Source organism: Maylandia zebra, linkage group LG11 (assembly GCF_041146795.1).
Source record: "Maylandia zebra isolate NMK-2024a linkage group LG11, Mzebra_GT3a, whole genome shotgun sequence".
NCBI lineage: Eukaryota > Metazoa > Chordata > Actinopteri > Cichliformes > Cichlidae > Maylandia > Maylandia zebra.
Window position 1 is genome coordinate 25,882,438 of NC_135177.1, and position 13,372 is coordinate 25,895,809.

At 38.2% G+C, this 13,372-nt stretch overlaps 2 protein-coding genes across 7 annotated transcripts in view; both read left to right on the forward strand.

Annotated features, from left to right (window-relative positions):
- Window positions 1–93: 93 nt before the first annotated feature.
- On the forward strand, window positions 94–4,068 carry cd79a (CD79a molecule, immunoglobulin-associated alpha). Of its 2 annotated transcripts, none has more exons than XM_004550915.3 (6): window positions 94–918; window positions 1,461–1,521; window positions 1,980–2,303; window positions 2,926–3,041; window positions 3,263–3,325; window positions 3,485–4,068. In XM_004550915.3, the coding sequence occupies exons 2-6, from the start codon at window positions 1,482–1,484 to the stop codon at window positions 3,608–3,610; spliced, it is 669 nt and encodes a 222-aa protein (XP_004550972.2). In that variant the 5' UTR covers window positions 94–918; window positions 1,461–1,481; the 3' UTR covers window positions 3,611–4,068. The 2 variants fall into 2 exon arrangements, with proteins under 2 accessions (XP_004550972.2, XP_076746225.1); XM_076890110.1 differs by lacking the exon at window positions 94–918 and adding an exon at window positions 948–1,077.
- A 228-nt stretch (window positions 4,069–4,296) lies between these two features.
- The window catches only part of lipeb (lipase, hormone-sensitive b), a 28,820-nt gene continuing 19,744 nt past the window's right edge, over window positions 4,297–13,372 (forward strand). For 3 of the 5 annotated variants that reach the window (XM_023152613.3, XM_076890113.1, XM_012919103.3), the window contains exons 1-3: window positions 4,319–4,413; window positions 11,787–12,028; window positions 12,912–13,196. In XM_023152613.3, the coding sequence (XP_023008381.1) occupies window positions 4,323–4,413; window positions 11,787–12,028; window positions 12,912–13,196 (618 nt within the window). In that variant the 5' untranslated portion in view covers window positions 4,319–4,322. Of the gene's footprint in view, window positions 4,414–4,471; window positions 4,903–7,930; window positions 7,972–11,786; window positions 12,029–12,911; window positions 13,197–13,372 lie in introns of those variants that run through there. The other 2 variants (XM_076890111.1, XM_076890112.1) reach the window with 2 other exon arrangements.

The window sequence follows — 13,372 nt, forward strand, 5'->3', positions numbered from 1 at the left end:
TTGAAAAAATGATGTGTCAAATCTCAAAGCTGATAATATTAATCTGCAATATTCAGTTAAATAATTGTGCCCAGAAAGGTATTTAAAAGGTAAAGATAATGGCTTTATATGCAAGTAGCTATCTCTTTCTAAATGTTGAATTGCAAAGAATTTACAGGGGGTTTTTTAATAGACAGGGAACAAGGCTGAAAAATATTAAATGGATATTAAGGCAAAGCTGTTTGAAACAATAGATTTCTGTAGTGAAAGGCACTGCATTAGTTCAGGAACACAGTTCATGACACTGCATGCACCAATTAAACAAAGCTCCGCTATAAAACAAGAAAGGTAAACAAGATCCAGAAACTCTCCACCTATGGGTCTGACCTCATTTGAGACAAAGTGTTTGTTTTGTCTGATTAATCTAAATTTGACATTCTTTTAGTTTTGATGGGTGCACTCTGTAACAATCCAGCTATATCACTGGAAGGTTTGGATCAGCCATCAAACAGGACAAGAACAGACTACAAAGGACTGTGAGGTCTGCAAAAAAATAAAACACACCCTAGACATGACCTCTTCCAACTATTCCCCTCCAGTAGGTGCTATAACAAGCAGTGTCACTACTAGAATTTGGCAACACTGGGACCTTAAACAGGTTGCACAGGTATTCCAACTCCTCCAGGAAAGTACAGCAATATTTGCCATTGCCAGAAAGCTTCCAGTGTCTTCCAGTAATGGTCTTAAGAGCATAAAGGTTCCAAGAGACAGGCAGTTACTTTAAGAGAGCAGAAAAGGTACCTGCTCCTTTGTGCAAGGAGGAACAGCTGGAAAACTACAAAATGACCTTCAGCAGACTTCAGAGGGTGGCCGGAACATTGATGTCCTCTAGTGGGTCCTGTGCTCACTGGAGATGATATGTATTCATATCATTAGCAGGTAATGTAGATGTTTAAATGTTAGGGATTTAAATGTTAATCAGAGTGGTGATGAGTGGGAGGAACAACAGCATGGCTCCAAACTGAAATGGTCTCACCCAGTGGAAACACAAGACACTGAAAAGAAAAACGACTGACCAAGGCTCCGAACTGTTTAAAAGTAAGACTTTTACTTCAAAGCTCGAACAGTTTGTCTCCTGAGTTAATGCTTTCAGAAAGAAGAAGAAATGCAATACATTGTCCCTCTATCAACTGTTCCATTTCCACTTTTTATATTTGCAATTTTCAGTCAAGAGCAGCATTTAGTTGCTATTTGCATGTTTAACAGACTTTTTTTTTTCTTTTTTTTTTAAACAAAGTTCTATTTTTTTAAGCATTTGGATGCAGCACTTAAGCAAATGTGGGCTGGTGGAAATTTATTCAAGCATAAATCCTGCCACTGAAAAACAAGACACCAGTGTGATCTTGCAGAAGAGAAGACTGAAGCAGAGCTGTGTGTAGAATTTTTTTTTTAATCAGAATTTTATCCTTTTTTATTCCTAGATTGAATTTTGGCTTACAAAAATGGGGATGGTTGTAATATTTGTCCTCTCCAGCTTGGTGGGTGAGTCAGATTATATTTTTAATACCGTACATTCAAGTATTTGAACTTGTTTTATTTAGAAGTAATCATTGACATCATCCATTTATTATATATTTCAGTAATATCAGTTATGTTTTTGAAAGATTAATTATTTCAGCGTGTCATATTTCTACATATCGGTTCAGTATATATGTACTTATGTATTCATTTTTGTTTAACTCTTTTGAGTTCTGCTTCAGTGAACCACATTTCCTGTCAAAACAGATGGCTGTGCTATCATGATGACATTTTTGCTTCAGTCGTTCTGGTTACTTATGCTATACAATTATAGATCATTTGGCATTTTTAAAGCATATTTTAATACTTTGTCAGTTTTGAATATGGGTTGTGAAATTATATGCAGTCATCATTAAATAATCGGAGACCTCAATAACAAATCCTACAACATAACCTGTCTTAACATGCGCTTTCTTCAACAGTGGGTTTTGCTTGGGGTGAGCTGATTTTAGAACCAGACAGACCCTCACTGAGTGTGCCAGTCTCTGAAAATGCTTCACTGGAATGCTGCTATAAATCACCGTCGGGGAGAGTGAATGTCCACTGGATCCACTATTATAACAAAACTCAGCAGATGTTGTTAGATAAAACAGCTGAATCACAGAAAGATTCCAAATCTGAAAAAATATATTGTGCCCAACTGAACTTCCCTGAAGTAAAGCTGGAGAACCTTGGATTTTACCATTGTCTGCTGAATGATAGTGGCAACACATATTACACACATGGAACCTACCTGCGTGTCTACAGTGAGTGTGTGTGTGTGCATGTGTTGTTGTTGGGGCGGGGTGTCACTACTTCATAAACCATAAATCCTGTTCTTGTTAATCTGCCCAAAAGCTGTGAAAGTGGCAGCATCCACATATATTCAATTTATTTAATCTTTACATCTTCAGGATTGTTGCATTGCAGTATGCTGCACCATTCATTCACTTTAAATAGCACCAAATTTAGAATTAAATTTCAGTCAATGTGCAAAGGCATTAGTCACACTGAAAGGCCACTTCACACACTAATCTCATTAAAACCAGATGGTAGATGAGGAAACATAAAACTGCCAATCTGAGGGATTATGTGTGCGATAACCTGCATTGTTAACGTGACTTAACAGTACCACCAATTGTATGTTTAACTGTGATCCTTATGCTAAATTTAACCGTTATATAACAAAACTATCAGTGTCATAATAAATCTCCCAGTAAGGCTTTTGAGTAATTATTTTGTTAGCCTGCGTTTTCATGTGCAGGCTAACAAATACGCAGCATTCACGTGTTCACACTTAAAGCAGAAAAAGATAACTCGTGTTTAAAAACCAATACGTGCAACTGCTAATTTGTTTGTTTGACCTCTGAACCCTTTCTGCATTCCTAGAGCCAATGGAGAAGACCATAAACCTGAGAGAAACCACCAAAAACAAGATCCTGATAGCTGAGGGATTCTTACTGTTACTGTGTGTGATGCTGCCTTCTGCCATTCTTCTGTTCAAGGTCGTTGCATTATTATACAATGATCAGCAGCACTACTGTTGAAGCTATGCTTAATTTCAAGCATTTTCCCAAAAGAGCATTACTTTTACTTTATTATTCATGCATTTAAAAGTAATGGCAGAGCTGTGCGACTCTGGCATGGATTTGTTTTTCTTCCTTCTCCGTCAACAATGGGAATTTGCAACATTTGACTGATTTATTACTTTTGGTTTGCCCTACAGTCAAAGAAGCTTAATGAACTGGAGAAAAAGAAAGCAAAGAAAGAAGAGGAAAATATATATCAGGTCAACATTACATATTCTCAATCTCTTTCCATTACACAAGGCAAAGCAGGAAAGCAGGAGCTAAGAAATGAACACCATTTCTAGTTGTTGTTGATGTGTATATCTTTCACTGATAATAGCCTTTGCATGATTTCCTTTTTGCATTTTCTCAAAAACCAGGGGCTAAATCTGGATGACTGTTGTGCAACATACGATCAGATTGAACGCTCCCAAGCACAGGGCCCGTACCAGGATGTGGGCAACATTAAGGAAGAAGAGGAAGAAATCCAGCTGGAGAAACCATAAAACCAAGTGAATAACAGACAGTTACGAGTGTTACATGTAAATAGCAGGCTTCTTACAACACGCTCTGATTTCAGAGTTTTGTTCTCTGAAGTTTTTTATTTTTTAAGATTTTATCTGTATTTGTCAAAACAATCATAACACAATATCCACTGGTCTGCAACCAGGATTTTAGAAATACTTCCTTATCAACATATCAACTATAAACTTTTTTTCAGTTTTTTTTATGATGTTTTTAAATATACTCCTTTACATTTTTAAATATATGTAGGTGTTTTGCTTTAGCTTTTTTATTCTAATTTTGCACACAGATTCCAGAAAAAAAATGACGGGTCAGACTGGTTACGTATGTACCCCAGGTTGCGTTGTCGGCTTTTTAAATATTCATTGACGTGCATCTGCTACAATTATGTGTTTTTTGCTATTTCTGTGAGTGCTGTAATAATAAAATAATATTTAAAAAATCCATCAAATCTCTCTGTAAATTGTCTGAGTAATACAATTGCCCTCTGTGTGCAGTGAATAGGATAGGATTGTTTCTTTTAGGGGGTTGCACAATAAAGAGAGTAGGGCGGCACTTACGAAATTTTGATTTGTCCTGATTGGTTACTAAACAGAAGTAGGTTTTCATTGGCTTACATTTCTTGCGCGGGCGTGGTCTCATGGCTTCTCAGGTAGAAATGTGAGAGGCGGTGCATAAACAGAGTGGGCGAATATGGCGTCCAGCAAGAAGGGTAGTGGGACTAGCAGACTGGAAAAAGGTGTGAATGGAAGGCGCTCGTCCAAACACAAAGAGGGTCCACTGGGTGAGTTTTTTTTTTTTTTTTTTTTTTAATTTGGTGTACCTACTACGCTCCCTCTGTGGCTTGTCCCTTTAATAACACCCCCGCCCCCCAATTTGTACGCTGTGTCCTCCTGCTAACGTTCGTTAGCGGCTAAGTTAGCTGTCCTTTGGTAGCTGCCGCTAGGTCTGTTTTAGCAGTAAAAGTCTCGTGATTCTTGTATGACAGAAAGAGGCGCTGAGTTAACATGTGTGAGCTGTTGGTGAAATAATTGTCAAGACAAACTCTGACACTCTGTTGCTGGCATGTCTCTAGTTAGAGCATCCTTTAGATGTAGAAGCCGCCTGCACACTGTTAGTAGTCATTGTAACGTTAGCAGCTAGGTTATCTATGTAATAGACTTTAATTAACGGGACACATACTGTATGTAGCACGTGCTCGTATTTATGTTCACTTGTCACTTTTCGTGACTCTAGCGTCGACCGCTGACACCGACCGGACCCACCTGAACAGGTACGCCAAAAACAACCACTAGAGGAGAAGACTAGATTAACCAGATTAAAGCTGCGAGCGTAACACATGCACACAAAGGGGGAGTTTATAGTTGTACTGCCCTGTGCACTAATCGATTAAGGTGGACTGATGGTGACGCTGTCACTAGTTCGACCGGTGTGAAGCAAGAGCAGGGTGACACATGGTGACTAACAGCAAGTCTCTGAAAGGCGGTGGCAGACTTTCAAAGCACGCTGCTCGTAGGGACTGTGGACGTGCTATTATTACTAAACACACTCTCGATTTTGCTCTGTTCGTCTGGTAACTAGTCTTCTGTCTCATTGTTTCTAAGAACAGTCCAGGCCACCACGTTCAAAAGGCCATATTTCTGACCGCAGTCTGAATCTTATCTTTGTCTTTGCTATCTAAACAAATGGCATTGTGTGTTGTAAGCACTTATAACTGGATAGGAAACGCTTCCCTAATCTTACTTGTTATGTAAATTTCCTAACATGCTCAGGTTTTATCATCAGACTTATAATTTTCTTTTCCTATAATGCTATGATGTTATAAAACTTACGTGAACCTATTTATGTAAAGGGTGTGGAGGCTCATTGTTGCAAGTTTCCTGTTGTTGAGTTTGGACTTGTGTGCATGTGAAGGTGCTCTGTTTGGTAGAAAGGTCAAAACTTCGTTCTCATTATACTACTGGGCTCCTGCTGTGCGCTCTTCTGTTTTGCCTTTGCCCTGGACAAAGATGTCTTTCTATAGATTTAATTCTTTGAGTATGACACATGATGTGGCAACTGTCACATATGTAAAGAGACCATCTTTCAGAGGTTGTGCTGTGATGGAGGGTGCCTTTTGAAAAACAGCCAATTTTTATGTGCTTGGGACTATAATTACCCACTTTTCTACAGCATGGGTCTGTTTAGGCTTGATAAAGTGGGGAAACAAACACCAACGAGTTAGAGAAGGCTTAGACAAGATCAGTACAGTAAGTCAAACTGGCATTGAGAAGATACTTCAATATAACAACTTCGGTAGTGTTTTCTGAGTGGAAGGAATTTCAAGTGAGAATTTATAGTCAAGACAAAAGGAAAGCTCTTAAGTTTATTTATTCACTGCAGTCACCTGACATTTGGAAAAGCACAGGTGTTACAAGCAATGACAAGAATTCCCATGGGGCAGTGAGCCGGTCCTCACAGTCAGCCCAAATCCAGATGGAATGAGAAACATTCATTTTATTATTTACATCTGTTTCTCATTATAAAATGTTTTTATATCTCCTGAAAATTAACATAAAAATAAACATCTGTCTGTCCATTTTCTTAACTGAATCAGAATCGTGTTTATTGGCCAAATATATGTGCAGACACATACAGGGAAACTGCTTAAGAAAATGAGAAGAGCCCTGTATTACAAAGTCAGTTCAATGTACCAAGGTATTTTATTTTTTTTTGTCATCATCTGGATTCACTTGCTCTACCCTGGTAACAATAAAAGCAATAAAATTGTTTTAGATTTTCAGCAAAGAGGGGAAAAAAAACAATCAAGGAATAATGTTGTGACTAAGAATCTCTGTTTCTTAGTAATGCTCATCAGGGACATAAAATTAAAAAAACAAAACAAAACAAAAAAACCCCAAAACCAAAATATTAGCTGCTTTTTAAAAACAAAACTTAAACCCCTCCTAGTGTCTGTGCCCAAAGGTCTGAGTGATGTTCCTGGAATGGTGACACCATTTTTCCGGAGAAGGTCAGTAGGTGGTGATTTCATATCTGTCGTTTTCTAATCTGAAACTTAACCTGTACTTATGCCGAAATGTATTCTGCTCAGGAGGTTAAGTTAGGCAGTTCATGCTCATACTCTCACTTAAGGCCAGTTTAGAAGCACCAATTTCAACAATATCTTTGGACTGGGAGAGAGATGCAGGCACTGGGAGAGAATGCAGCGGAGCCTTTTGTTCTGCTGCACAGTATTTTGTGTGTGTGTGTGTGTGTGTGTGTGTGTGTGTGTGTGTGTGTGTGTGTGTGTGTGTGTGTGTGTGTGTGTGTGTGTGTGTGTGTGTGTGTGTGTGTGTGTGTAAGTTTGTTTATCTCAGTATTTCTATAAGTAGGTGAAGGTTCATGTCTCCATTCACTGAGTTATGAAACTGTCATCTGTGATATCAGTCAAAAAGTTCTCACTGAGGTCATGTTTTCCGAAAGGAAAATATCCTTCAAATCATGTTTTCACCATCTGTTTTTGGGTGTTCACGTGCTGTCCATGTCCTGCATTCATCCCTGAACATTAGTGTTTCTCAAGAGTTGGTGCAAACTGCATGTTTCTGATGCTTAAATTAATACGAATGTATTAAAGGCACCTCAAATACTCAAAACTCTAACACATGGGGTCACAACACTAAAGTGTTATTGGCACTTTAGGTGTAATGCATATGAGTTAGACTAATGCTGGTGCTAAGTGGTGGTAGGTTTAGTTAATTAATCATAATGTTTTGATAATTTAACAATTTTAAAGTGAATTTTGTTGGGGTAACCATTTGTGAAGGTAGTTTTGTGTAGGGTTTTTTTTATGTAGTTTTTCCTAAAAAGTCTGTTAGTTCTTGGTAACAAGTAAACTTTGTTCTATTTTATTTAAATATTTAATATTAAAAACCAAACAAACATTTTAACAGTTAATATATTGCTATCATATCATAATCTTATGGTTGTAGTTTGCCAATTAAGTTTAAGGTCACAGGGAGTTCCAAGCTGATCTGCCAATAGCAAAATAGCCTCGAGTTACAGGGAGAAAGTTAACTGGGCAAGGGTCGTCCTTGCTGTCCATCCTTTTAAAAGAGGCATGGTTAGGATCAACAGAACACAGGGAAGAGCAGCATATTGCTTCTTGTTACAACGTCTGAGAGGTAAAGAGATACATCACAAAGACAAGCGAGCAAGACAACAGAGCTGGAAATCACTTTCTCTTTCCTTTAGACAACACCAGCATCTATTTTTCTTTCTCTCTCATTCTCTCCTTTTTTCCCTCCATGCTCTCATTGTGGAAGAGAGGACACAGACATGGACAGAGCCTTGAACTCAGATGCTGGTAAACACTTTCACTTTTTTCTCTTTAAGCTATTCAGTTTTGATTTTTGTTTTTTTTTACTACTTCATCCTGTCAGTTGTATGTTATGCCAGTGGCAGTCAGCAGGTATTTTTATGGATGCTAAATTCACTGTCTTTGGGCCCCACAGGGAACATTATGTGTCTGTAATGTTGTTGGTGTTGGTTGTTGTACATGACTTATTAATGCTGACTCTCATCCATCTTTAATGTGGAGAGACCAGGTACAGCTTAATGGTTGCAGTGGCCACTTGTTTTACAAAAATATGGAAAACAAGGCATGTTGAGACATTTTCAGTATTGACATACTAGCTAGAGGAAGCCTGGAGCATTTGTGAATGCATACAAAGCGGATGTGATAAGGACAGTAGGTGAGTCATGTCTGATGGTATATTTACCATCTGTAAATGTACCGTTCCTGTAATGTTATCAGCTTGTGTGGGTGCATGTGTTTCATTATGGAAAATCCTGGCAAGATGACAAGATTATATGCCTGTGGAGAAGTTTTATCAATGCAAAACTTTATCACAACTTTGCACGACGGTTTCACAAAACATCACAAGTTTGTAGTTGAGTCTAGCTGAAGATGAATGTGGTTTTATGCATGGTGTAATGTACCATTGTTTACGCCAACACATGGGTTGAATGCCAGCATTTGACAGGTGTTTAAATGCTTTGCAAGATACTTTCTAGTAACAGCTATCCTTTTCCCTCTGTTCTAGGCATTATCATTTGTCAAACAAAGGTGAAGTCTTTATTGGATCATTGTATGTTTGAACTCTTAATAAGATGGTACTGGTTTGCCTAACTTTGTTCATTTGCATTTCATTTGCGTGTAATTTGGTCCCTGCAGTTAGATAGGGTTGTAATGTCTCCTGGCTTAATTTTCATTAAACAAGTTTCAGAGCAGCTTATGCTTATCCAAGGGTTCATAAAGTTCAGGCCCTTTCAACATCAAGCTTATTGGCATGCTCAGATGAGAGAGTTGCACCGCCGGCTCTAATTAGGCAATGTAATTTTAATATTGGGTTTGTGCCCAAACTGGTTTGACTGCATTAGCATTGCTTTTGGGTGATTACTTGACTAGCACCACTCACTGTATCACTTTAGGTCACACTGCTGTGAATGTGTTTATGCAGAAAGATAAAAGTATATTTATAGATGTTCTTTGTTTGTGTCCTTTGGTACTTCATTCTGATGTCATTGTACATTACATGACTGCTTCCTGTGTTGTCAGGCTCTGAACATTTGCAGTCCACACATAATCCACTAGCTCTTGGTCAAATCCTGAAATTGAGCAAGAGTTGTATAGATCTGCAGGTAGCTGTTGAGTTGTTTTGAGTCTTAGTCTAGGTTTACTTCATTGATCTTTACCAGGAATATGAGTAAGTAATGCTTGTGTAACATGTCAGGGTGAGTGGGACATTGAAACTCTGGAAAACATCCACCAAATAAATGTAAATCGCCATTGTTTTCCTTTGTCTGATACACCTGGGCTTGCTTGCAAACATGGACGAGTCAATCTGAGAAGCTGTCAATATTGAGACAAATCTAAAAAAGTGAGAGAAGTCCTACCAGTCTACAAACCTAAAAAGTATTGATGTTTAAGGAGTTTAAGTAGTTGTCCATATTTCTAAATGATAAACTCGTGGTTCATTGAGTTTGAGCAGCACAACGTTTCAGAATCCCCAGAAATCATGTGATGATATTAGACCACAAAAAGTATTCCTTTCACATGGCTGAACTGGTTGGAAATTTGCCCTGAAGCTGCTTCATTAAGCTTTGGATGAATAAACAGAACTATTTTAAGCTGAAATTTTTAAAAAAGAAACCCTTTTCCCACTGCAATGCTGTCCTGTTTAGTTCAGTGATTTTTGGTTCCACATTTGTTTTGGTCTTTCTGTATTCCCCAGGGTCAATAAATGCAGAAACTAACATTGCTCACATAAATCACATAAATTCAGAGGGTTTTGTGTTTGTAGAGAAACGTTTTCTGCTTTTGACAAAAGCAAGTTAAAACAGACACAACTGAGTGGACAGTGGACATAATATCACAGCACATAATGACTGTTTGCTGATTTGGAAAACAAACAAGCCTCAGCTCTGTAAAATGTGGACTTGGAATTAGGTGTATTCAGATGATGCATATTTTAAAACAATCAAGGAAGATCTGCTTGATGTAATTAAATCATTTATTACTAAGTGTACAACAGTTACAAAAGTTGATTCTTCAGAGGCTCTCTTCTAGGATATGAACAAATTGTTGTTTTTTGTGTTTGTTTGTTTTGTTTTTGGGGTTTTTCTTTGTCAGAGTAGGGGAGTGAGAAGCAGATGCCAGTCAGGAAAATGAGCGTGTGCGTGCGTGCTATAAGTTGTCTGGCTGATAAATGTCTCTTTGCAGATATCAGGGGGACGTGATTCCTCCCAGCAGTCTGAAATTGCCTCTCCTATTACTCTTCCTGAATGGCAGAGAATAGCAGAATAATTGTGCGATTAGGGCTCCATTATTTCTTTGACCCTTGAAACAATATTTCTCTCTGTTATCTGTTCACTTTTCAGCATGCAGAGCCTACTCCTGCTTCCCAATCAATTATGTCTCTTTGGGCATTGTTTTACCAGAGTTATTTATCTGCATTTGTTCTGTATTGCTTTTTCAAAGTTGAAAATGTAAAATCCAAAGTTAAAGGATTGAGGCTAATTCTTAGAGTTGTCATTTAATTTAGCATCACTTAAGTGGTGATAATTTACTCTACGAACTGATTACTATCGACATATTGCCATACTAATGAAAATCTATTAAATCAAGAAACAACAAAAAAACCTGTTTCCATTTCTCCCATAGTTTCTCGTCTTTTTTTTTTTTTTTGTTGTTGTTGTTTTGTTTTGAATTGAATTGAACTTTTCTGCGTGTCCAGTGCCCCTTCTTTTCTTTCCTCTTTCTCAGCATGCCAGAAACCTTATACAAGTACCAGCTAGTTCCCAGAGATGTTATGGAAACTCTGATCTCAAGTGACTCAGTAGGAGAACGCCATCCTACAGTGATAATCCAACAGGGCAAAAGTGCTACATCTTTGTTATTATTGTTTTTTGTTTTTAATTTCACTAGAGAGGTGGGCACACTTAATAAACACAGTCTGCTGATGGTTGTCTACTGTATACCTCCCTTTGGGATTCGTATGCAAGTTTGTTTATGTGTTTTTGTCAGTGTATGACTAATCTGTGTTTGTTTCCCAGCAGCATGATACCAGATCTTGGTGGATTTTTGGTGTGCAGCTTTGGTTTACATCATTTAATTTCAAGCCTCGCTTAACACGTTTCAGTTCATGAGATTCCATACATCAGGATGTAGGGGCTCAGTTAATAAGACTAAGAACATTTTGTAGGATATATCCAAAAATATCCCACTTGGTACAGTTTCTACATGCTGATTACAGCTGTGGGTGTGGTGCAGAATATTGATCAGGGTGCTACTTTTTATGGTAGTTGGAGCAGATGCCAGCTTTCAGTCAGGTTTTTAGAAACGCAGCATATAAGAATACATTTGGGATTAGAAGGATAGTGGTATTAGTAACAACAATGTTACTAATAACTAGTAACAACAATGTTACTAATAACAGGAACTGCAAATTATTGCGATTACACCCCTAAATCATCAGTTACGTGCCTACAAGTGAAAAGAGACATTCCCCAGTGGAATACATACTCATGTTAAAAGAATGTTGTTATTCTTACCCACAGTAAATCTGATTCTTTCATTGTTTCATTCGTGGCCTTTTCCTTTTGTTTCACTGCTTTTAGTGATGGATACCAAAGCAGTATTTGCGGCCCTGTACGGTGTGTGCGAAGAAAATGCAGCTTTCTTCTCAGGGGGAGCCAAGGGGTCACAGGGTGATGCTGCACGGCGGCTGGTGGAGGCCATGAAGCAGATTCAGGAGCACGCTCGCAATCTGGAACCTGTTATTTCTGGCTTTGCTAATGTTTACCATCACTTTGATTTTGATCCACATATACCAGCTAATGGCTATCGCTCCCTGGTCAAGGTAGGCTTTCTGATGTTTTAAGGTCTTTTTGCGTGTATAAATGAACTCTTGGATGTGTGTTTTGTTTTGTTTTTATTTAATCTCTGTGCAGCTTGGAGAAATGGTACCTCTTCTGCAATACATTCTTATCAATATTCTTTCCACACTGTGAGAAACTATTCACAGCACCTCTTTGCTTGAATATCACTTTGTTTCAAGGTCAGTCCATTTGTTTTACAGATTGATTTTATGTTACAAAGTGGGCAAGATAAATTCCTCCAGCTGCGAATATCTGCCTCTACTGTATCCACTGTACTTTATCTTGTACAGTTATTGATGAAACATCATGACCTTCGGTTACTGCAGCCCACCACAACAGAATGAGTCTAGTAGAGCAGCAAATGAATCCTGTTCTGTTTTCTGGCTTCTCTGTTTCCACATTTATAATCCTTCTCATTCCAGCAGTACCACTCTTGCTAATCTGTAACACCCAGTGAAGCAGGAAGTTTTTTACATGTTCTCATTTAGCCATGCTTTCACACATCCTCTCCTTTCCCTTTAGGCTTACCACACTAATCTTAATCACAACTTAAGCACACCCAGAAGACTTGTCTCTTTAATGAGTGCACAAATGGAGATTTTAGGTTTTGTTTTTTGTTCTTTCAAATAATGCGTATTGCTGTGTATCTTCATTTCAAGAATAAATATAATTCTATAAAATTGTATCCCTTTAACACCTAGTAATATAATGTTTCCTAATACTTATATTAGTACTTAATAAAGTTTTTAAGGTTCGTGTAATGTGATTTAGAATTTGCTGAATGTCAAAGTAAACTTTATTGTGTGGCGGATGTTTTCTAATTTTAGGTACCGGTATTTTATTGTCACTCTTTTTATTTTCTAGGTTGTGCGTTGCTGCCTTCTCCACATCATCCACAAGGGCCACTACATCACAGCCAACCGCCGCAGCATCTTCTTCCGAGCAGCACATAATGCAGGGGAAATGGAGGCGTACTGTAATGCTCTGTGCCAGCTGCGTGCCCTGCTTTACCTGGCTCAGCGCATGCTACATGACAACAGCCACGGCAATTTGTTTTTCCAGGATGAAAGCGGGCTCAGCGAAAGTTTTGTCCGTGAATATGCATCCATGCACAAGGGTTGCTTCTATGGCCGTTGTCTGGGCTTTCAGGTGAGATGAGCTGTTTTAGCAGTCATATGATGTGACAAGGATAAGCACTGGGAACTGTGGAGTGGTGAGAGTAAGAAAACGTGTAAAACTCTTATAACAGTATAGATGAGCAGCACTACTCATAGCTACAGTTCTGGTAAAGGTTATATACATTTTTCATTCATCAAATTTTTCAT